At 41.8% G+C, this 25,438-nt stretch overlaps 1 protein-coding gene across 1 annotated transcript in view; it reads left to right on the top strand.

The window, feature by feature from the left end:
* Positions 1 to 3,670, top strand: part of LOC132828153 (ras-related protein Rab-7b-like) — a 30,262-nt gene extending 26,592 nt beyond the window's left edge. Inside the window, exon 6 of the mRNA XM_060845079.1 lies at positions 1,702 to 3,670. Coding sequence (XP_060701062.1) covers positions 1,702 to 1,785 — 84 coding nt within the window. The 3' untranslated portion in view covers positions 1,786 to 3,670. The remainder of the gene's footprint in view (positions 1 to 1,701) is intronic.
* Positions 3,671 to 25,438: the final 21,768 nt, after the last annotated feature.

The raw sequence follows: 25,438 nt of genomic DNA, 5'->3' as shown, positions 1-25,438 counted from the left end.
TTAGAATAGAGTAGTCATTTACTGTTGAGAGTCTGGTGCTGGAAAAGGACAGCAGGTCTGGCAGCATCTGAGGAGCAGGAGAATCGATGCTTTGGACATAAACCCTTCATCAGAAATGAGAGGCTGTGAAGGATTTCATATTCCTGATGAAGGGCTTATGCTTGAAACATCGATTCCCCTGCTCCTTGGATGCTGCCTGACCTGCTGTGCTTTTCCAGCACCACACTCTCGACTCTGATCTCCAGCATCTGCAGTCCTCACTTTCACGTAGTAATTTATCGTCACTTTTATTTTTTACAGAGACAAAACTGTGAAAAGCGGTTAAGTCACCATATCTTAGCACCTATTTTAATAACAAAAGGCATAGATTTTAAATTCATGGCTCCTGGGTTTGGGAAAGGCAGTACTGCTGTGAAATGGCCGCACCGAGCCACTGGAATACCAGGCCGGAAGCTGCTGCTGAAGCAAACAAGTTATCTATTTGGAGCAGGGCAGGGAGCACCAAGAACCTTTAGAAAGGGAAGCAAACGATGTAGCACCAACAGGAAGCAAAATTCCTTGCACTCTTTGGAATGGTCTCAGCCCATTAGCTATTAAGTTAACAACGATTATCAGTGAGACAGAGCATTTGACTGAAATGTTTTCTGAGCTATAGCATTAATCAGCAGTTAGGGTGTGATGCACAATGTGGGAGTAGTTATGTTTAGAAACTGTAACTATAGCAGATTTATTTACTTAACCTTCTTTTCCTGGATTGTGATATTTTCATTCAAAAGTGTTCCATCATTACACAATTTTAGAAATTCCCCGTAAAGGAAAAGTGCGAGTCCATGAAAAGACCCTTCCATTCAAAGCTCCCAATGCAAGATAATAGCACACATTGTAACTAGCCCATGGTTTCAGCTGTTCTCCCAATTCCCTGAGACTTCTCAGAAAAGCTATGCCTTCCTACATGTTGTAACAAACCTATTAACCTGGCACGCTTTAAAAGACTAGAGGTTAGCATCATTAAGTGCAATCAGTGATTCAGCAGGTTATTCCTAAACCTCTGGGATAGAATTGGGTTCGATCCGACTGCCTGCCCCTCTTCCATGGCTATATCTGAGCCTGGGTGTCCCTGGAGAAAAAGCATGCGATGTCTACCAACTCACTCTTGAGCTGTTCAGGGAGAGGTGGGCACCGCAGGGAATGGACTGCTTTATTTTCTCCTCCAACTCTATTTTGATTTAATCCCTTCCCTCCCCTTCACTTTTTTGATCACACAGCATTGCCCTTTGCTGTGAAGAGCACTGCTTGTCACTGACCCCTCGGGTGTTTCCTTTCTTCCTGATGGTGGAAAATGAATAAAGACTTAAACACCTCTTGTTCTTCACTGTGTCCTGCACACACACAACATGGGTGCTAGGGAAAATATAAGCACTACTGCAGTTAGGTGGTAGTGTGGAGGTAAAGAGGAAAAAAAAGAATTACCAGGAGATTTGGAATTCCCCTTTGTCTAAACAGAAAAAGAAATAGAATTGGGTTTGATTGGCTGAGGGAGTCTTTTCTTATTAACTCATCTGATTTCTTTTTTTCCCTTTTGTTGTAACATATTCAGCTGGTGGTAACCCTTCATGATGCACTAACATGGAGCTTTTTGACAAGCCTTTTACAATTGAATCTATAAATCATGCCTTCTTGTTTTCCCTTTTCTCTCCTAAGGATTCTGAATGGAAAGATTGTTATTTGACGAACTCCATCTCCTTAGGAGACGACAGAACATCGACGAACAAAAAATGCTGCTGAGCACTGGGACTGGATCAAAGTGGAAATTCCTTGTGTGGGGACTATATTTTTTGTAATGTCCTGTTGTGTTGGCTATGCCTTCAACTGTGGCTTCATACAAAGATTTATTTTTCTAAGAGTCTGGGAAGTCTGCAACTCAATTTCGTAACTAGTATAATACCTCAATAGCTTTTCCGTAATTCAGAAGTTGCGGTGGATTTGCATTCGTTTCCTTAAACCACATGAAATAACTTGGCAGATAAGCCACTCAGTACCTTGAGGTTCAAGCTCTTAAAACTGGACCCATTCCGGGGTATATTTAAGCTGGACTACACTTAATTCTCAACTGACTCAGGCCATTGACAGGAACTTGTAATTGAAATGGTGCCAACGTGAGATCTTCCTGTCTGGACAACAGGAGTGTAAAATCCCTTTCAGGTTCTTGGTAATACAGTTTTCTGAACTTTACACTACTTTGCACTGTGCTATCATAGGTGAATAGGTTATTATCGAGGGAACGCAGATTGCAGAGAAAAGGAGTTGCCATAAGTGAAAGTTAAATATGCATATATAACATTTTAATAAAGATATGGGTTGTTAGTATTTGGAATCTTCACAACAGAACCTGCATTAAGGAACCAGATTTTATATCTCAAAAGTAATCTCGCAGCTATACCACAGAATTTCTGCCCTGTTTGTACAACAGCTGCTTTGAATTCCAGAAGAACAACTTTAGTTACGCTTTTATCCATAAATCACAATTGCCAACTATGAAAAATGACAATAAATAACGGCACTCAAACATGCACTAATTTTAGGATTTATGGATGCCATTCAGAAGTCAAAACACAATTAAAACATTGGTTCAGAAGAACACAGCGGCACAGTAATTAGCACTGCTGCCTCACAGCGCCAGGGGCCTGAGTTCAATTCACACCTCGGATGACTGTCTATATGGAGTTTGCACATTCTTCTCATGTCTGCGTGGGTTTCCTCCAGGTGCTCCGGTTTCCTCCCACAATCCAAAAATGTGCAGGTTGGGTGAATTGGCCATGCTAAATTGCCTGTAGTGTTAGGTACATTGGTCAGGGGTAAATGTGGGGGAATAGGTCTGGGTGGGTTGCTCTTTAAAGGGTTGGTGTGGACTTGTTGGGCTGAAGGGCCTGTTTCCATGCTATTGGAAATCTAATCTAATAATCATGGCTGGAGTTTGGCTTGTAGAATTTTTCTTCATTTTAAAAAATTGTTGGTGAATGGAACTACAGCCTCGGTTTGTCTTCAATTTAAAAGCCTTACAAGAAATGCACAAAGGCTGATACAACACTGTCTATTGCAGTTGCCTGCGCTACGTTAATGGATGCTGCTAGTACTGGGACAAATAAAGGAGTTAAAGGCATGTGTTTGGCTGCATACATTTACAAATACGCATCAATTCATTTTGAATTCATTTTCAATATAACTCAATGAGATGAAAAATGTTTAAGTGCAATGTGTTCATTCATGTATTTAGCTGTAATAAATAACTATTCCATGACTCAAGAAAATATTTGCACTACCAGCATCTGATGCAAATGTGGTATTACTGAACTGCATAAACTCAATTTTAAGCGAACAAATTAATTTTATTTAAATTTTACCAGAAATATAATCACATTTCAAAAGGATTGAAGTCATTGGAAAGTAAATTCAAGTAGTGTGTCAAGCAACCATCAAAACCAATCTTCTCAATTGGATGATGTGTCTCCCTCCTTCAATCCACATAGCTCTAAACAGCTATCAGGATAACATGGAATTATTATTTAATACAGCACTATAAATGTAGCATAGTCACTGATCGAAGATAAAAGGTACCAGCAGATCCAGGAGAAAATGTAAATGAAATTTATAAATAAAAATTTGAATAATTGTTGGAGTAGCCTGGGGCTGTTTTGCCTGGAGCATCAGAGGCTAAGGAGTGATCTTATAGAGGTTTATAAAATCATGAGGCCATGGATAAGATAAATAGACAGGGTCTTTTCCCTGGGATGGGGTGTCCAGAACTAGAGGACACAGGTTTAGGTTGAGAGGAGAAAGATATAAAAGGGACCTAAGGGCCAACTTTTACGCGCAGAAGATGGTATATGTGTCAAATGAGCTGCCAGAAGAAGTGGTGGAGGCTGGTACAGTTACAGCATTTAAAAGGCACCTGGCTGGATATATGAATAGGAAGGGTTTAGAGGGATATGGGCCAAGTATGGCAAATGGGACTAGATTAGGTTTAGGATATCTGGTTGGCCTGGACGAGTTGGATTGAAGGGTCGGTTTCTGTGCTGTACATTTCTTTGTGGGCGGCACGGTGGCACAGTGGTTAGCACTGCTGCCTCACAGCGCCTGTAGACCCGGGTTCAATTCCCGACTCAGGCGACTGACTGTGTGGAGTTTGCACGTTCTCCCCGTGTCTGCGTGGGTTTCCTCCGGGTGCTCCGGTTTCCTCCCACAGTCACAAAGATGTGCGGGTCAGGTGAATTGGCCAAGCTAAATTGCCCGTAGTGTTAGGTAAGGGGTAAATGTAGGGGTATGGGTGGGTTGCGCTTCGGCGGGTCGGTGTGGACTTGTTGGGCCGGAGGGCCTGTTTCCACACTGTAAGTCTAATCTAATGACTCTAAGGCATGGTAGCTTAGTGGTTAGCACTTCCTCCAGACAAGAGGGATAACCATGGGCACCTGCATGGGCCTCAATTATGTCTGTCTCTTTGTTGGCTACGTGGCACCACTCCCCACCTTTTCCTCCGCTACATTGATGACTGCATCGGCGCCCTCATGTGCTCCGACGAGGAGGTTAAGCACTTCATCAACTTCACCAACACATTCCACCCTGACCTTAAATTCACCTGGGCCACCTCTGACACCTCTCTCCCCTATCTGGACCTCTCCATTTCCATCAACAATGACCAGCTCAACACTGACATTTTCTACGAACCCACCGACTCTCACAGCTACCTGGATTACGCCTTCTCCCACCCTACTTCCTGTAAAAATGTTATCCCTTATTCCCAATTCCTCCGCCTCTGCCGCATCTGTTCCCAGGAGGGCTAGTTCCACCACAGAACACACCAGATGGTCCCGTTCTTTAAAGACAGCAATTTCCCCTCCCACACAGTTGATGATGCCCTCCAATGCATCTCATCCACATCCCGCACCTTCACCCTCAAACCCCACCCCTCCAACCGTAACAAGGACATACCCCCCCCGCCCCCCCTCCGGTGCTCACCTTCCACCCCACCAATCTCTGTATACATCGCATCATCCTCTGCCATTTCCGCCACCTGTAAACAGATCCCACAACCAGGGATATATTTCCTTCCTCACCCCCATCCGTTTTCCGTAAAGACTGTTCCCATCTCCGACTGCTTGGTGAGGTCCACGCCCCCCGACACCCCACCCTCCCCTCCCAGCACCCTCCCCTGCCGCCGCAGGAATTGCAAAACCTGCACCCACACCTCCCCGCCTCACGTCCATCCAAGGCCCGAAAGGAGTCTTCCACACCCCTCAAAGTTTCACCTACACTTCCATACATGTCATTTATTGTATCCGTTGTTCCAAATGCGGTCTCCTCTACAATGGGGGGGACAGGATGCCTACTTGCAGAGTGCTTCAGAGAACATCGCCGGGACACCCGCACCAATCAACCCCACTGCCCCATGGCCAAATACTTTAACTCCCCCTCCCACTCCGCCGAGAACATTCAGGTCCTGGGCTTCCTCTATCACCACTCCCTTATCACCCGACGCCTGGAGGAAGGATGCCTCATCTTCCGCCTTGGGACCTCCAACCCCATGGCATCAATGTGGACTTCACCAGTTTTCTCATTTCCCCTCTCCCCCCCCCCCACCTTACCCCAGCTCCAACCTCCCAGCTCAGCACCATTCTCATGACCTGACCCATCTGTCCATCTTCCTTCCCACCTATCCACTCAGCCCTCCCCTCTGACCTATCACCATTACTCCCACCTCCATTCACCTATTGCACTCTTAGCTACCTACCCCCCCCCCAAGCCCCACTCCTCTCCCATTTACCTCTCCATCCCTGAGGCTCCCAGTCTCATTCCTGATGAAGGACTTTTGCCCAAAATGATTTTCCTGCTCCTCAGATGCTGCCTGACTGGCTGTGCTTTTCCAGCATCACATTCTTGGCTCTGAATAGCCACCATGCAAATTGGTTTCATCTCCATTACTTGAGGAAAGCACATTGCAGAGCAGCTTCACCAACTGCTGTAGACTCAGTAATTCAGGAAATGATCACACAACCACCCAATGAAGGAGCGGTGCTCTGAAAGCTAGTGCTTCAAATAAACCTGTTGGACTCTAACCTGGTGCTGTGTGATTTTTAACCTAATTCAGGAAAGCATTGAGGCAGCTTCAGTAAGTAAAGGGAGATGTATTATTCTCTATTTGGGCAGATTGTTGTCTACAAATCTCTCGAGGAGAAAGTGAGGTCTGCAGATGCTGGAGGTCAGAGCTGAAAATGTGTTGCTGGAAAAGCGCAGCAGATCAGGCAGCATCCAAGGAACAGGAAATTCGACATTTTGGGCATAAGCCCTTCTTCAGGAATTCCTGAAGAAGGGCTTATGCCCGAAACGTCGCATTTCCTGTTCCTTGGATGCTGCCTGACCTGCTGAGCTTTTCCAGCAACACATTTTCAGCTAAAAATCTCTCCCACTGATTCTTTTAACATTTTAATTTAAATTAATTGATTACCTGTAAATGTTCCTTCTGCTTGTTGCATCATACCAACCTTTGTTTTACCTGGATGATCTGCAAGGTTAGCAGGGTTATTACAACCAGGAAACTGGTTGTTAGTACACTTCAGGAAACTAGTCAAAACTGTATTGCACAATCGCAGTGTATAGACAGGTGAGTGAGACACTGTGACATTCATTTGTATTTATTGACTATAAATATTTTTTCACAAATAATTGGATAATAGTACAGTTTAAGAGACTGGTGTATCAGCTAAGTTGACTCAAACAAGTTAGGTTGCTGCCTAAACAATACCACATATTGGTAACTGTTTCTAAAGCTATCATTTCAGCCAAATATTGGATCTCCAGAAAATGAATGCATGTATGGTATGCTCCACATAGACAATCTTTGTGTCGACTGTGCAGGCAGGTTAGTCTGATACAAAAATGACGATGTCCGTTACACAAGGAAATCGCTGTCTATATCGATAAATCATTGACTGAATATTCACTTGATTTATATTATGCCAAGGCAAGAATGTACAAAAAATTCCAAAACATGTCAAATTTAATATACAACATTGTTATTGTCTTAAGGTTTATTTTATTATCAAATAAAATGTATAGAAATTATTTTCTCTCGGTGACTTTTTTTCCTTTGACTTTAAATATTTCATTTCTTGTGATTATGCTCTGGCCACAAGGGCAAAATGCTGCATATCTTAAATTTAGAGAAGTGTTGGGAACTCTCAGCATCTAATGAGAAAGACAGACTTGCATTTGTGTAGCGCACGTTCATAAATCCTAGTCATCCCTAAAAGTTGTGCAGCCAATCAAGTATTTTCAAAACGTAGTCCCAGCTACATGTATGAAATGTATCAACTAATTTGTGCACAGCAAACTCCCAGAAGCAGCAATGTGATAATGACCAGATACTCTTGTTTCTTTTGTGACATTGACTGAGGGATAAATATTGGGATGTGTACCATGAAATAACTCTCTTGCCTCATTTCAAAGTACTGCCATAGAGCCTTTAATGTCCACCCGAGAGAATAGACCATGCTTTGATTTAAAATGGCATCTTCAATAGCATGCCCTCCCCCAGGTACTGCAGTATGTTGTCAGTACAGATTGACATACTCAAATCTCTGGAGTAGGACTTGAACCTACAGCCTCCTGAGAAGATGTTGTGAGTGTTGCTATTGGACCTAACTGGAAAGAAAGGTTAACTGCTTTTTGCTCTTCACTTTTGCTGCATAACCTAAAGATTGTTTCATGCACTTACAGTTTTTACCATGGGTTAATTCATTTACATAAAATTTATTCTACATCTTAATTTAACATTATTACTCTCTTAACACATTTCAGCAAACTAGTCAGCTCAAGTTTAGACAATGAGTGTGTACCAAATTAAATGCGTGGGTGGCACGGTGGCACAGTGGTTAGCACTGCTGTCTCACAGCGCCAGAGAACCAGGTTCAGTTTCCGCCTCAAGCAATTGACTGTGTGGAGTTTGCACGTTCTCCCCGTGTCTGTGCGGGTTTGCTCCGGTTTCCTCCCGCAGTCCAAAGATGTGTGGGTCAGGTGAATTGGCCATGCTAAATGGCCCGTAGTGTTAGGTTAGGGGTATGGGTGGGTTGCGCTTTGGCGGGTCAGTGTGGACTTGTTGGGCTGAAGGGCCTGTTTCCACACTGTAAGTAATCTAAACCTCCCTACTTTTATAACTGACTTTTACTTTATTTCTCTATGAACTTATTTAAATTAAAGGCATTGTACAGACACAAGTTCTTGATCTCACACCAGAGGTGGTGAGGTCAGATTAGTAATGAATTGGTTAACACATTCACATCAAATTGTTTTGTCTGAGATTTTAACAAAAGCAATGTTTCTCGTTAGCATATGTTAAATGGATTAACAGTTGTGAGGAGTTTTAAATGAACGAAACCACGTATTCAGCAAAACTGATATCCCAGATTATCCTGCTAAAATAATAAATGGTTGGTAGTTATCAATGCATAAATCTTTCAATAGATTCAAGTGAGGGCAGATGTGTGGTGAAACACAAAAGATCTGGATGTTGTTATCCCCAATTGACTCACCACTCAAACACATGGGAAGCTTCTGTGTTTGCATGGTAGTTACCCATGGTAGGCCTTGTCCTAAGTCTTAACTTACCCTGATCAAACTCTATGGCAGTAAAACATGTTTTTTAACAAGTGTATCAGATTTGGAGTTCAGTTTAATTGTAAACTTAGCTCACTTACAATTATAGACTGAATTTGTGAGAACCTACCTAGAATGTCTACTAGTCTTGATTAATGAAAGGACCATTCCTGGTGAAAGTATGTTTTCATATGCATTTCAGAATATATTGAAGTTATTAAGTTTTCGTAACAAATCTGTAAAGGTGATAATTTTCAGTCAATCTCCTTCAGGACTTCAGCTTGTGATTTCTGGCTGGCTGGACACTAGTGTCTTGTTCTCTTTCATTAACTGACATCTTCTGTCCGCTATCTTCCCATTGTTTGACAGACTGCTAAGAGTTACAGCTTATTAGCTTTTGCTACCACTGCCACCTGGATATGACCAGAGGCATCCTGAAATGTTGTTGGCTAAGCACTGTATGAAGAATACATGATTAATTTTAGATTTAACATTTGCGGTCCAGTGACTCAAGACGTTAACTCTGATTTCTCTCCACAGATGTTGCCAGACCTACTAAGCTTTTCCAACAATTTCTGTTCTTGTTTCTGATTTCCAGCATCTGCAGTTCTTTTGGATTTTTTTCATCTTAGACTGTCCAGGTAGTATATATCAAATTTCTAATTGGTTCCTCTAAAAGTGATGGTCACCTTACTGATATTACTTCCTATTATCTCCAGACTATTTTCCTGAGAGTCACTGGACTTGAAACGTTAACTCTGCTTTCTTCCCACAGATGCTGCTGAGTTTCTCCAGCAATTTCCTTTTTGTTTCAGATCTTCAGCATCTTCAGTTCTTTGTTCTATTTCATTCCTGGGATGTCGGTTATTTCTGGGATCATCCCTTTCATTAGAAGCTGTCTGTCTTAGCTTACTACCTTTATAGATCTCTATTAAGATTATAGGACATCATGAGACCAATTTATGCCTGAATGAGAGGAGCTGTTTTCTTTCACATGGAGTTGTGAAACTTTGGAACTGTGACTCTCAAAAAGTAGTGGATGCAGAGGTTTTGAATGTTTTTAAAGTAGAGGTAACTGGTTGCCCTGTCATAGGAAGGATATTATCCAGCAGGAAGGGTTCAGGAATGATTTACCACAATGTTGCTGGGGAATGGAATAGTTGAGTTATAAGGAGAGGTTGGATACGCTGGGACTTTTTTCACTGGAGCCTCAGAGGTTGAGGGGTGACCTTATAGAGGTTTTTAAATCATGAGGGATATAGATAAGGTGGTACGCATGTGTCTTTTTCCTGGGGTGGGGGAGTTCAAGACTAGGAGGAGTATCTTTAACGTGAGAGGAGAGAGATTTAAAAAGGACATGGAAGGACAAATTTTTTTACATGGAGAGTGGTTTGTGTGCAGAATGAATTTCCAGAGGAAGTGGTGGATGTGAGTACAGTTACAACGTTTAAAAGACATTTGGATAAGTTCATGAATAAGAAACATTTAGAGGGTTATGGGCCAAGCGCAGGCAGCTGGGAATAGTTTAGTTTGGGATTCTGGTCGACATGGACTGGTTGGACCGAAAGGTGTGTTTCCATGCTGTCCGACTCTATGACTCTATGATCTAGATTCTTGACAAACAAGAGGGTGAAAGCTTATCAGGATAGGCAGGAATATGAAGAAATCTAATCAGCTGTGATCTTACTGAATTGCAGTGTGGAATCAAGGAGCCAAATGACCATAATTCATATGTTTTTATGTTGGGTACATTCTGGTGATTAATACCATTTCCAGTGTTATGATTGATGTATCTAAGTATTATGGAAATTCCATAGTTATTAATGACTTTCAGTTTAAAGAGCCACGTGCGCTTCAACAATAACAGTTGATGACTGAAACAAATAAACTAAAATCACTTTCAAAAGATCATATTGGCTTATTTTGTTCTGCATAAGAAATGAGAGCTACATTAACAAGAATCAAATCTTATCCCCTTACTGTTAAAACTGAGATTACTAAGTGCCTTTGCACTTAGATCAAAATAAGTGTACAAGCCTCTTTACTGAACTTATTCCAATAACGTACACATACAGACCTATTATAAGACAAAACATTTTAAAACATTGCTGTGTCCCAAACTGCAGAAGTTATTTTTACTTCAAAGGACTTTACATTTGTTATCCTTGGGCCATGATAAAGAGCCATAAATCTACGCCTTTACTTTTAACGTGAGTCCTTTGACTATTCTTCTTTACAGGAAGTGTTTTACTAATAACCCCAATAAAACAGACAATAATTTAATTCCTCACTTGCTTGATCAAGTCAAACTTAACAAAAAATAACTCAACTTAATATTGTGGAGGTGAAAACGAGGTAAAAACAATGACTGCAGATGCTGGAAACCAGATTCTGGATCAGTGGTGATGGCCTCTCCCCCCTGACCTATCACCTTCATCCCCTCCCCCACTCACCCATTGTACTCCATGCTACTTTCTCCACACCCCCACCCTCCTCTAGCTTAACTCTCCACACTTCAGGCTCACTGCCTTTATTCCTGATGAAGGGCTTTTGCCCAAAACATCGATTTCGCTGCTTCTTGGATGCTGCCTGAACTGCTGTGCTCTTCCAGCACCACTAATCCAGAATAATATTGTGGAGGTTCATTCCTTCAGCTTAATTATTGTCGGATACTTTTGTAAAAAGATTATTTCAAAGTGTTTTCTTTTTGCCTTTTTAATTTATCTTTTTTTCCCCTCTGTTTATATTACGGTACGTACTTGATATTGAATTATTTATTCTAACTTTCACTTCCTGGCTCAGATGCTGTAATCAACTAGGCGAAAGTGAGTACTGCAGATGCTGGAGATTAGAGTCGAGAGTGTGGTGATGGAAAAGCACAGCAGGTCAGGCAGCATCCGAGGAGCAGGAACGCTGTCATGTTTGTTTCATATTCCACCACTTTGATTGTTTAAGGAAACACTCAGTTACTTATCCTATTCAAGAATACTTCAAATCCCCTCTGTTAGAGCAACTCACAAGGCTGAAATTCATGATAACTTGCAAGGCAAGAACTGTTCCTTTCTCAATTACAATAAACTTCCAACTATTATGTGCTGTGAGTTGAATGCATTTCCTAAAAATTGTCATCTGCGTTGAATTGAACTCTACAATTTTCAATGTGAGGAAGGAGTTTTGAGGAGAGTCTAGTTGATCAGATCCAGAATAACGACCACAGTAGAATAAACAACTGTATGCATCCTTAGTTATTGTATTTGAAGATGTAAGCTTCTATTCTTTCCAATCCTCTTTAAATCAATAATTGCAGAATAATTAATTGCATAGTTTTGTTTTTAAAATAAGTCTCAAGTACTTGCCTCTGACTGAAGTGAGAGCCCCCCTTCAAACCAAGTGAAACTCCACGTGCAGAAAGAACCCTGGACATCTCTCCCATTTAGTTGAATCTAAGGGATAGCACCAATTTATCTTGATTTCAAAGTTTGTCATTCATAACTGCCTTGACAACTTCTGCAAAGCATATCATGTGACAGAGCTTTTACAGTGCTTTTGTAAAATAGAATCACAAAAGAATAGAGGAGAAGTAAAGGAGATTTTGCAGCGGGAAACTGTTTATTCCATCTTTTCCTGCAAGCTGCCTACAAGAAAGATTCATCTCATCCACACCCCAGATTTGTTTCCAGGCCTTGAAAATGTTTTCTTTTTAGATAATTGCTCAATTCTCTTTTGAAAACCATGATTGAACCTGCTTCCAACATACACATGGGCACATATCAGATCTTAGCCACACATTATGAAAAAGAAGCTTTTCTTCATTGTTATTGTTTATTCTGGAAATTGCCTAAATTGGTGTCATTTGGTTTCTGATCCTTTGATAAGTAGAAACAGTTTTTTCTCTTCTACTTTAGCCCAGACTTATTACAATTTTGAACACGTTCATCTATTGGACATAAATATTCAGGCTTTAATACATTTTTTTTTGGTTGATATTTTGCAAGCTGTGATAAATTGGTGAATGAAATACTGTCCTCTTCTGTATAATGTTTGTATAAGGTGTTTGTTTCTGAAAGGCTTGTTGCTGAGGAGTGCATAACACTCCAACCAATATGAAGAGGTGGGGAACAGCACTGGGTCCTGAAGGAGCCAAACCTACCCTCAAGATCTCCCTCATAGTCTTACTCAGTAGTGACAATATTTATCTTACCGTTGTAACAGGGATTTGTTTGTGATTGGGAAATAAACATCACCTTATTTAAGACAATAGCCTCTTCCAGTTAGACTACAGAGTGGTGTTCCCCTCCCACATGTTGTCAGATCCTAGATGTAGGTTTACTCTCTGAGCTTGAAGGTTCATTTTCCAACGTTTTGTCAGCACACTGGGTTACATTCTCAGTGAGCCTGTGGATGAAGTCTTGGGGAACTTCAAACCAGCGTCTACAGGAAATTAGCACATACTGACCAAATACTGAACTACAGAAGCAATCATCCCAACAAACAAAACAGCATTAAAACATTATTTCAATGAACCACCACACACGGCAGCACAGAGGAACTATGCAAAGCCGAGGAAACTCACCATATGACCTCATCCAGAGGCTCACTGATGATGTTACCTAATACGGCGATGAAGTGACTGAAAATGAACTTTCCAGTTCAGCGAGCAAACCTACATCCAGAACCTCAACCTGAGCTACAAATCTTCTCAAAACTTGCTAATGTTGTCAGGTCCTTTACTGCCCTAAAAGGAAGGTGGTGGCAACGCATCTACCTGATGCAACTTTTACCCAGGTGATTGTAGTGAGAAATGTCAGCTTTGGGAAACTCACTCCCAGTTGGAGTGCAAATTATCTTTCCTCTGCTGCATGACTGAGAGGGTGCTGCACTGGCTGCAGTGCTGTCTGCAGGAAAGGAAAGAAAGGCCCTAGCAGAAGGAAGAAAGACAACTCTGTGAGAGTTTGTCACGATTTACTACAGCTTCGAAACCAGCAACTGCTCCTGAAAAATGAAATTTTTTTTAAAATCCTGGTTCTGTGGGAGTTTGAAAAATCCAACTTTTAAAGAAATCCCAAGGCCTCACAAGCTGTTCATTGCATTCAAATAGACCGCTCGGTACACCTGTCTTAAAACTCTCCTCAAACGAAAACAGGGCAAAATGCATATCTTAAAGCATGGTATCATCACACTTTCAAATATGACATTAAATTGAAGCCTCATCAGCATCCTAATATAGATGCAAAAGATTCCCAGTCCTCTGTTTCTAAGAGGAATAAGGCAGTTATCCTGATATTTATCCTTCAGTCAATGTTACTAAAGCATCTTTATTGGTCATTATCATGTTACCATTTTGTGAGAGTTTGCAGAACACAGTATTGACTGCTGTCTTTCCTATATTGCAAAACTGGCAACAATTCAAGAGTACTTCAGGGACTGTAATACATTTTGAGACATGCTGAGGTTGTGAAAGGCGCTATACAAACGCAAGTTTTCCTTTACTTTTCTTTATGCTCCTTAATCATGTTTTTCAGTCCTAAACTCAGAACTGTGTGGCACAGTGGCTCTGTGGTTAGCTCCGCTGCCTCACGGTGCCAGGGACCTAGGTTCAATTCCAGCCTTGGGTAACTGTCTGTGTGGAGTTTGCTCCCTGTATCTGTGCGGGTTTGCTCTGATTTCCTCCCACAGTCCAAACATGTGCAGCTCAGGTGAATTGGCCATTCTAAATTGTCCATAGTGTTAGGTGCATTAGTCAGATTAAAATGGGGTTGGCTGAACTACTCTTCAGAGGGCCGGTATGGACTTGTTGGACTGAAGGGCCTGTTTCCACACTGTAGGGAATCTAATTTAACGTATGCTGCTACTGCAGCAGTGTGACATTTTCTCACTCATGGTCATGCTGAGGCCTTTCAAAGCAAATTTGTCTGATTTGCACTAAATTAAGGATCATTTAGCACTGCCAGCCAGTGCCTTCTAGGAATAAGACTGAGACTCCCCAGTCCTGTAAGATTCTTGCAGAGGAGTCTGTGCTAAAGCTGTTCACAGAGAGAAAAGGCCAACTATCTTACCCCGGCACCATCCAATTTCCTAAAGTATACAGTAATCACAATTGGCAAGCAGTGAACGTTTAGGATTTGGCTTTATTATCGTTGAGTGCTCAGATACAGGAATTGCTATGTTTAACCTTTTGTAACACTCTATCTCTTATTAAATATTTACAGTATCTATTCTGTTACTGATATCACAAGAGCAAAGGCATCGCAATAATGGGAACTTAAATGTTATTGTCGTTATGCACATAAAAACTATCTCAAGGCATGATGCAATTTAAAGCATCAAAGATTAATTTACTGCCCATTCATCATTTTTTTTTTAACCTCAAGTGTTTTAGTTAATTGAGCAGCACAAGTGAAAGGTTCTGCAACACAGAATCAAACAAGCAGGACAGGAGGTAACTTAGTAAAATGAACTCCAAGGGTGGAGCATTAACAAGTGGAGATTGTGGGCATGAAAGGGATGACGTGTTGGTGGAGAAGGGAGCACCAAAGAATGAAGTACATTGACAGATACATTGTGAACTGCCAGTTCCCCTGCACACCTTTAAATGGAGGATACACTGTTGTATACATTGGCAGGAGTGGTATTCTGTAATACAATCTGGGGACACGGCAGCATATTGGTAATGTCACTGAATGAGCATTCCGGAGCTCCAGACTAAGTTTCTGGGTACATGAGTTTGAATTCAGTAAAAAAAAGCTGATGGCCATGTAACCACCGTTGGTTGGAGTAAAAACCTACATGGTTCACTAATATCCTCGAGGAGTGAAATCTGTTGTTCTTACGTCTATGTGTGACTCCAGACCCAGATGTGACCCTTGACTGTCCTCTGGGCAATAACTGCAAGACAAGCCAGTGACGGCTACAATTAGTTAAAAAAAAAATTCATTGGACTTGCTCTTCAGTCTTGCCACTTCCAGTCAAAAATGGCAGTGGACGGTTAAGCAATTCATTGGAGGAGGAAGCTACACACATTACTCATTTGGGTGGCATAGAGGCTCAGTGGTTAGCACTGCTACCTCACAGCGACAGGGACCCAAGTTCGATTCCAGCCTTGGGCATTGTCTGTGTGGAGTTTGCACATTCGTCCTATGTCTGTGTGGATTTCCTTCGGGTGCTCTGGATTCCCCTCACAGTCCAAAGAATGTCAGGTGAGGTGAATTGGCCGTGCTAAATTGCCCATAGTGTTCAGAGATGTGTAGGTTAGGTTCGTTAGTTAGAGATAAATGTGGAGGAATAGGGTAGGGGAATGGGTTTGGGCAGGTTACTCTTCAGTGGGTCAGTGTGGACTTACTGGGCCTAATGGCCTGCTTCCACATTGTGAGGATTATATGATTACCAATCATGGAAGAGCCCGATGTACCAGTACTAAACATCAGGAAAATAAGCTAGATCAGTAATAGATATAAAGGGCTGGGTGAAAGTCATGCCTTCCCAAAACTCCACAGCTGAAATCAAGGATCCTTTCTTAATTGCACAGATCAGTTGATTACAATCTGGACAAGTAGAAACTCCAAATAGTGAAATTTGCATGCAGTATGTCACATTATACTCCTGTTGATATCACGTTTTTGCATAGTTTAAATAAAATATCAGGCTATAGCAATGTATTATTGATTTCATCAATCACCTAGCTTGTCAATGAATATTTTTGCCCCTACCATTCCACCAATAGCTGGATTTATCTCACATACAGGAAGATCCATCTCAAATTATCTTCCTATTATTTTCCACTTTGGGAGAAGATTAACATGAAAATTGAAACAAGTGCAAGAAGCACGTAGATTTCTGCTGATCTTTCATTCCTAATTATGCAGAAATTCCAATTATGCAAAAGCCCGCACAGTCCTGAGTATTCATTTCCTCCTTTGTGTTTGTCACTTCTTTTCATCTGCTGTTTTGTAGACAGATATCCCGTTGTTTACTGCAATTAGAAATGTTTTGTCAGCAAAAAGGTGAAGGGTTAAAATTCCGACCTTTGCTCTTGACTAATAATCCTTTGAAACCATGTCCTTGGCAACTTTCCATTCAAATGTTCTGTGTCCCATAGGTTTTACAGGAATGGGTGAAGTAACACAAAAGGACTAAAGCATGGAGCATTTTTATAATCACAGGTAGCTCCAAATCAGTGCTCAAAATCTTTCCACCGCATGACACTTGCTGAGATTTTCCTTTTGTTGTTGTACAGCAAGGGTACAATATTTGACATTAGAATGTTGGAGGCATAGAAATAAATAGTTGCAAGTTGCATGACTCACATCTGAAATAAATTAAGTTTGGGTTGACATGAACATGGAATTTCATGCCTATTGAGAGAATTTGGCGATATTTAGCTGGACTCATGTAAAATAATAAAGATCATTAAATTCTCAAGAAACTCAGACCAAGCCCTTAGGCTTGTAGGTCTCCGATGTCATTATTAAAACTTGAGAGGAAATTGAAGATCTCAACAGCCAGCTTTTCCTTCATTTTCCTTCTGAAAGCACAATGTTCCTTATCTCAGTCGGTACTTCTCCATCACCTTTTCTGGCACACATTTACAGTTCTGGTTTGAGCTCCGTGACCAACATTGTTTCAAAAGTACAATCTGATTTGAAGCTCCCACTACAATAATTGCCCAAACAGGAACACACACTTGTTCATTGAACAGAACCCAACTTCAATTCAACCTTAGGAAAATGTTTTTGTTTTACTAGATGAGTCATTATGTATTTAAAAAACTATTAATGCCGATCAACAAAATATAAATGTGATCACAGTCACGTAAGTGGTCTGACTAAGCACAAATGGTTACGTCAGAGAGGGTCATTGGGGTGATTTTTGAAATGTAGGTGAAGATTAAATTGGAAACCTGCAAAAATTGAGCCAGTTGTCACTATTGAGACATAAAATATACTACAGGGATGAGAAGCTGCGTTCTAATCTTCCAGCAGCTGACCGGTAGAATACTGGTAGATGCTCACCACTGTCAAAATGGAGATAGGCTGCATCCGTTGTGAGTGTGGGATGCCATTTAAAGAAGATAAACAAAATTCCTGCCCCAAGCAGGGTAATCCAATGGAGCAGATCAGATTCAAGCTGCTAACATTGTATTTGCAATGTATAAACCCTTGCAGAGTAAGGATGGATATGTGTACATGAAAATACAAGGGCCCAATGTTAGGTCACTTCTTTGTGGCTCCCTCATGACCACATACATTGGTGACCTGAACTGTGACTGAAAAGTTGAGCATCTGAAAAGTGATGTTCCAATCAGTAAATGCAGAATATTGCGGATGTTGGAACTCTGAAGCAAACACAAAGCAAATTGACGAAATTCAGCAGATCTGGCAGCATCTGTGGAGAGAGAAATTAAATAAATGTTTCAAGTCTGGCATGATACTTCTTCAGAAATAAAAGGAAAAATTGGCAAGTTGCTTTCACTGATTAACTTTGGCCAGCCTCTTGGTAAAAACCAGAAAATCACAGCTTTGTTCACATTTCTCCTAAAATAATAGTCTTTGGATGCATGGGTTATACAGTCACAGCCTGAAAGTGGTGAAGGCTTTGTAAATGCTAATAATGGTGCAGCATATCTGCCAACCTGGTCTTGAAGTCATCACCACCTCATTCATTCTAATTTAATCACATTAGTATTATCCCCAAAGTCTGGGACTAAGCTCAATCAACAAGAAATATACAAGACAACCAACAAGTATTGATTACTAACCATACAGTACCGATATCTCTGTGGTCTTAATACATTTTCCTTTATCCAGCTTTAGGTCAAAATCATTTATGTCTTTTCAACAGCTGAGAGACTTTGGGATCTTTTAAGTAATAAATTTATGACAATTTCAAACATTCTCAATGCTAACCATTGTTCCAGTTTGTAATCATGAACCTGTGACAGATTTTTATTTACATAAGAACTGGTGATTCTAAAAGTGGGATTTTAATGTTTTTTTTGTTATAAAATTTGCCATGCATCATCTTCCTCTTGCAGAATGGGAGAAGGCAGGATTGGGGGCTAAGCGACTTACTCAGAAATTAGCTTAAGGTGGAGACATGTAGTAAATATAATTGAATTAAAGTGGAGATATCTCGTAAATAAAATCGAATTATCAAAAGTAGTGGATGAATTCATAGAAATATTGGAATTTGTGGACCAAAAGAAATTAAAGTCCATCAAGTTTATTTTCTAATCCCAGTAGTGCATTTTTAAAAACCTTTACGACAGTGTCAAACCCAGTTTTTAATGTCCATCAATAATTGAGTAGGAGGAATTGAGCTCTTTTCTCCCTTGTCATCTGCACGGTGTAGGTAAACATCAGGATATTGGAAATGGATTTCCAGCGTTCTGACCAAGCAAGTGAAGGGACAGCAATGTTGTTCCATGTTGAGATGGTGTGTGGCTCGGAGGGAATCATTGAGGTGATTGTGAACCATGTGTTTGCTGCCCTTGTCCATCTGGTGGTAGATAGTGAATAGGAGTGAATGTCGAAGGTTTGAAGTAGATAGTGAACGAGAGTGAATGTTTGAAGGTGGAGTACAGGGTGCCTGTCCAGCAAGCTATTTTGCTCAGAAGGTGTTCAACTTCTTGTGTATGATTAGAGTGGCACAGTGGTTCAGTGGTTAGCATTGCTGCCTCACAGCATCAGGGTCCCAGATTCGATTCCAACCTCGGTTGACTGTCTGCACATTCTCCCAGTGTCTGCATGGGTTTCCTCTGGGTGCTCTGGTTTCCTCCCACAGTCCAAAGATGTGCAGGTCAGGTGAATTGGCCATGCTCAATTGCCTGTAGTGTTAGGTGCATTAGGCAGAGGGAAATGGGTCTGGGCGGGTTACTCTTCGGAGGGTCAGTGTGGACTGGTTGGGCCGAAGGGCCTGTTTCGACATTGTAGGGAATCTAATCTAATCAGGCAAATGGAGAGTATTCCATCACACTCACAAACTTGTGCCTTGTAGATGGATTTCTCACACATTGAGAAATCAGGAAGTGAGTTACTTACACAGAATTCTCAGCCTCTGACCTGTGCTTGCAGCAGATATTCAGAACTCAAGAGGGGTCACTGGACACAAAATGTTAACTCTGCTGTCTCTCCAGAGATGCTGCTAAACCTGCTGAGTCTTTTTCCAGAATTTCCTGTTTTTGTTTCTGATTTTCGGCATGCATAGTTCTTTGGTTTATTTTTGTTTAATACTTTCAATGTTAGTGTTTAATTTAAATGTTCCAGACCAAAAGTGTTTGGTTAAAATTCTGAGGTTATTTGAAGCTAAAAAAGCTAAGCTCAACTGTATGAATGCTCCAGTAACATACTAACCACGTCTCAAGCCAAGGCATTGATACTATGGTTAAATTAAGCCCTGTGGATATGAAATAGAAGGACATTTTCTCCAATGTGAGTACTATAAAAGTATGTTGTTGGCATTAATGTAGTTGTATTTTGCCATATTTCAAAATCTTTAAAATTTGTTTTATACATAAATAGCTTGGGTTTTTCTATTTAACTTTATTTATCTTGCTAATAAACTTTCGTTTATTGTTGGTGCTATCTTGAATACATAGTGTCATGTATTTATGTTTTAGTAAATGACACTTTGTTAAAGTGAAAACGAAACAGTCTGGGATCTAACTTGATTAGTAATAACATAGTTGGGATTGTAACCCATATTTGGGTCAAGACTAAGATGATGTTTGGTATGGCCCTGACAGAACTTCAACTGAGCATCAATTTAGAATCATAGGCTGCCCACAGAGTGGATGTCCCTCAGGCACTTCAAGTCCACACTGGCCCTCTGAAGAGCAGTCCATCCAGAGTCAGGTATCAATAGGGTATTTGGTGATATTTGTTTAGAAATAGTTTGCAAGGATATGGGGAAAAGGCAAGAGACTGTTGTAAGGTAATGATGCTTATTTGAACAGATGATGGGCCAAATTGCCTCTTTCTACACTATAACAATTCTGTGATTCATTGGAGAGAGAAAATTGGTTATGTACAGCTTGAGAGTAACCATTCCACAGATGTGGGATCACGTGAAATGGCAGTCTGCTCTGTAGGCTTTATTTTGCATCACAGTGTAGTCATCTAGCCAACTGTGCTAACCAACCCCTTAGCACTGTATGGACTACTATGATCCATTGTTTTCTCTCTTATCGTTATGTCTAAAATAACATGAAGGGATCTTCTGCAATTTGCTCTAATGAAGCTCTTATTTGTGGGCTCAAACTTATTTTCCCCAGTTTTGCAATTTCTTCTGTTCTCGATGAAATTGCTGTTCAGAATGCTAACACAGAGCAAGGTGTTCCACGTGGAACAGGAGCAACATACATGAGGGGAAGGAGGTATAAAACCAGACCAACATTTTCCTACACAGGACACTTCAAGTAAATTTACAGACCTGCTCATCTAAGCAGCTAGGACATTCACAAGTTATTCATCATTTTTTTCAATATGTCTCATTGACAGTTCATGGACAATGGGTTGATTGTAACCAGGGATCAGTTCAGTGTCATTTTTATCATGTTTAATGGAAGGTTTCCCTCTATGAGGCATTGGGAGATTTCTCATTCTATTATTCCAAACTTACCTCATTAAAATGACATCCTGGTTGTTTTCCCACTGGCTGTAGGCCGAAGTATTCATCACTACTGGAACATATCGGAATTCCTGGCACCAGTGCCATAACTAAAAAGCCATTACTCACCCAGCCAAGTTCTGACAGCTCTGCACCATTCATGACATTTGCTTTTGACTAGGCAGATAAGAGAAAATCGGTGCCCCATTTTGTAGACAGGGACTTAGAGGTCCCAGGGGACAGGATGCTGCAGAGCAACAATGTCCTCTTCCCCCAGGATCAGAGGAGACCATCACACCAGACCCTGCCAGTTGGGTCTGAGGTTGCCACTCTAGTCAGTACAGTCTCCACCATCCAGAGAAATGCTCAGCATTGACGCAAAAAGGTCGATGACCTTCTCTGCTTTGCTGGAGTAAGTGCCACCTTCTCTCTGCTATTCCTGCATGCTCTGTCATCACCATTCTCCTTGACCTTTCATCCATGCATGCCAATATTGACAAACCATCAGCAGTATCACTGTGCCTACTCTCAGACCAACTCAGGTGCCATTTCAGCCCTTCAATACTTTTTTTTGGAGCTGAGGGACACCTATAACTCGCTTGCTTCTGGCAGGTTACTTTGCAGCCACATAGCCCGCGGGGGCATGGGAACCAGGACTGTAGCTTTAGGGTACAGGACCTTGAGTGTAGGGAGGTTAGGAATAATGCAGCGATCTCTAAGGAGGGTGCCTGTAACCAGAAAGGTGGATTGAAGTGTGTATACTTCAATGCCAGAAGTATAAGGAATAAGGTAGGTGAACTTGCAGCGTGGGTTGGTACCTGGGACTTCGATGTTGTGGCCATTACAGAGACGTGGGTAGAACAGGGACAAGAATGGCTGTTGCACGTTCCAGGGTTCAAATGTTTTAGTAGGATCAGACATGGGGGTAAAAAAGGGGGAGGCGTGGCATTACTTGTCAAAGACAGTATCACAGCAGTGGAATGGATGATGGAAGAGGACTTGCCATCTGAGGTAGTTTGGGCTGAGGTTAGAAATAGGAAAGGTGAGGTCACCCTGTTAGGTGTTTTCTACAGGCCTCCTAATAGTCCTAGAGAAGTAGAGGATAATATTGCGTGGATGATTCAGGAAAAGAGTGAAGGTAGCAGGGTGGTTGTTATGGGGGACTTTAACTTCCCAGATATTGACTGGGAGAGCTATAGCTCGAGTTCATTAGATGGGTCGGTGTTTGTACAATGTGTGCAGGAGGGTTTCCTGACACAATATGTCGACAGGCCAACAAGAGGGGAGGCTATATTGGATTTGGTTCTAGGTAATGAACCAGGCCAGGTGTTAGACTTGGAGGTAGGTGAGCACTTCGGGGACAGTGACCACAACTCGGTGACTTTTACTTTAGTGATGGAGAGGGATAATCGTGCGCCGCAGGGCAAGAGCTATAGCTGGGGGCAGGGAAATTATGATGCAGTGAGGCATGACTTAGGATGTGTGGATTGGAAAAACAGGCTTCAAGAGAAGAACACTAATGAGATGTGGGGATTGTTCAAGGAGCAGCTACTGCGTGTCCTCGATAGGTATGTACCAGTCAGGCATGGTGTAAAGGGCCTTGTGAGGCAGCCGTGGTTTAGTAAGGAATTGGAGTCCCTTGTGAAAGGGAAGAAGGCGGCATATGTAAAGATGAGGCGTGAAGGTTCAGTTGGGGCGATTGAGAGTTATAAGGTAGCCAGGAAGGAGCTAAAGAGGGAGCTAAGAGAAGCGAGAAGGGGACATGAAAAGTCTTTAGCTGGTAGGATTAGGGAAAACCCAAAGGCTTTCTATAGGTATGTCAAGAATAAAAGGATGACTAGGGTAGGTATCGGTCCAGTCAAGGATAGTAGTGGGAAGTTGTGTGTGGAGGCGGAGGAGATTGGAGAGACATTAAATCAGTACTTTTCATCAGTATTCACTCAGGAACAGGACACTGTTGCTGATGTGAATATGGAATCACAAATAATTAGAATGGATGCCCTGGAAATATGCAGGGAGGAGGTTTTGGGAATATTGGAAAGGATGAATATAGATAAGTCTCCTGGGCCTGATGGCATTTACCCCAGGATCCTATGGGAAGCTAGGGAGGAGATAGCAGAGCCATTGGCCTGGATTTTTATGTCGTCATTGTCTACGGGAATAGTACCAGAGGACTGGAGGATAGCGAATGTGGTCCCATTGTTCAAGAAAGGGAGTAGGGATAGCCCTAGTAACTATAGGCCAGTGAGTCTGACTTCAGTGGTGGGCAAAGTCTTAGAGAGAATGGTAAGGGATAAGATTTATGAACATCTGTGTAGGAACAACGTGATCAGGGATAGCCAGCATGGTTTTGTGAAGGGCAGGTCGTGCCTCACAAACCTTATTGAGTTCTTTGAGAAGGTGACTAAGGAAGTGGATGAGGGTAAAGCAGTAGATGTTGTGTATATGGATTTTAGTAAGGCGTTCGATAAGGTTCCCCATGGTAGGCTAATGCTAAAACTTCGGAGGTATGGCATTGAGGATACATTAGAGGTTTGGATTAGGAATTGGCTGGCTGGAAGGAGACAGAGGGTAGTAGTTGATGGATTATGTTCATCTTGGAGCGCAGTTACTAGCGGTGTACCACAAGGATCTGTTTTGGGACCATTGCTTTTTGTTATCTTTATAAATGATCTAGAGGAAGGACTTGAAAGCTGGGTGAGCAAGTTTGCGGATGACACAAAAGTCGGTGGAGTTGTGGATAGTGAGGAAGGAAGTGGTAGGTTACAGCGGGATATAGATAAGTTGCAGAGCTGGGCGGAAATGTGGCAAATGGAATTCAATGTAGCTAAGTGCGAAGTCGTTCACTTTGGTAGGAATAACAAGATGATGGATTACTGGGCTAATGGTAGGCTACTTGGTAGTGTGGATGAGCAGAGGGATCTTGGTGTCTATGTACACAGATCTCTGAAAGTTGCCACCCAGGTAAATAGTGCTGTGAGGAAGGCATATGGTGTACTGGGCTTTATTGGCAGAGGAATTGAGTTCCGGAGTCCTGAGGTCATGTTGCAGTTGTATAGGACTCTGGTGAGGCCTCATCTGGAGTATTGTGTGCAGTTTTGGTCGCCATACTATAGGAAGGATGTGGAAGCTTTAGAACGAGTGCAGAGGAGGTTTACCAGGATGTTGCCTGGAATGGTAGGAAAATCTTATGAGGAAAGGCTGAGGCACTTGGGGCTGTTCTCATTGGAGAAGAGAAGGTTTAGGGGAGATCTGATAGAAGTGTATAAGATGATTAGGGGTTTAGATAGGGTAGATACTAAGAACCTTTTACCGCTAATGGAGTCAGGTGTTACTAGGGGACATAGCTTTAAATTAAGGGGTGGTAGGTATAGGACAGATGTTAGGGGTAGATTCTTCACACAGCGGGTTGTGAGTTCATGGAATGCCCTGCCTGTATCAGTGGTGAACTCTCCTTCTTTATGGTCATTTAAGCGGGCATTGGATAGGCATTTGGAAGTTATTGGGCTAGTATAGGTTAGGTAGGATTCGGTCGGCGCAACATCGAGGGCCGAAGGGCCTGTACTGCGCTGTATCCTTCTATGTTCTATGTTCTATGTTCTAAATATAGAAAATAGGAATTGGAATAGGCCATTCATCCCCTCGAGCCTGTTCTGTCGTTTATTATTCTCCTGGCTGATCATCCAATTCTGTATCCAGTTCCTGCTTTCTACCCATTACTTTTGAACCCTTTAGCCCCAAGAACACATGCATCTCACTGGCTTTCTTACAGCTCACTCATTTTGTATTTAATTGGAAGATTCTAGCCTCTGTGTATTTCTCATTGTTTTGTTCGTGCACACTCACTGACTTCAGCACTGATTTTCAGACTGCCAGCCTCTGTGCGGGTCACATTGCTTCCTATGTGCACAGGGTCTTAAGTGTTTAATTACAGATTAGCAGCTGCTGCATAGCACAGAGGGAGAGGCAGGCATCATATGATGGTGGGGAGCACTGAACGATCAAAGGGGTTGACATGTTGCTGTATGTCTGTACTACATTAACGTCAAAACTGCAGCATGTGTCAGCAGCTAATGTGGCAAACACACTGCACGTGCTGCAAGAAAATAGCCATGAGTGAAATTCAATGGAAAGCAGTCCTCAGTGGGATAAAGGGAGATTACAGTCAGTCAAGTGTATCACCGCAGTC

This window comes from Hemiscyllium ocellatum, chromosome 26 (genome assembly GCF_020745735.1).
Source record: "Hemiscyllium ocellatum isolate sHemOce1 chromosome 26, sHemOce1.pat.X.cur, whole genome shotgun sequence".
Taxonomy (NCBI): domain Eukaryota; kingdom Metazoa; phylum Chordata; class Chondrichthyes; order Orectolobiformes; family Hemiscylliidae; genus Hemiscyllium; species Hemiscyllium ocellatum.
Note: the sequence above shows the minus strand (reverse complement) of the source record. Positions and strands in the feature narration are given on the sequence as shown.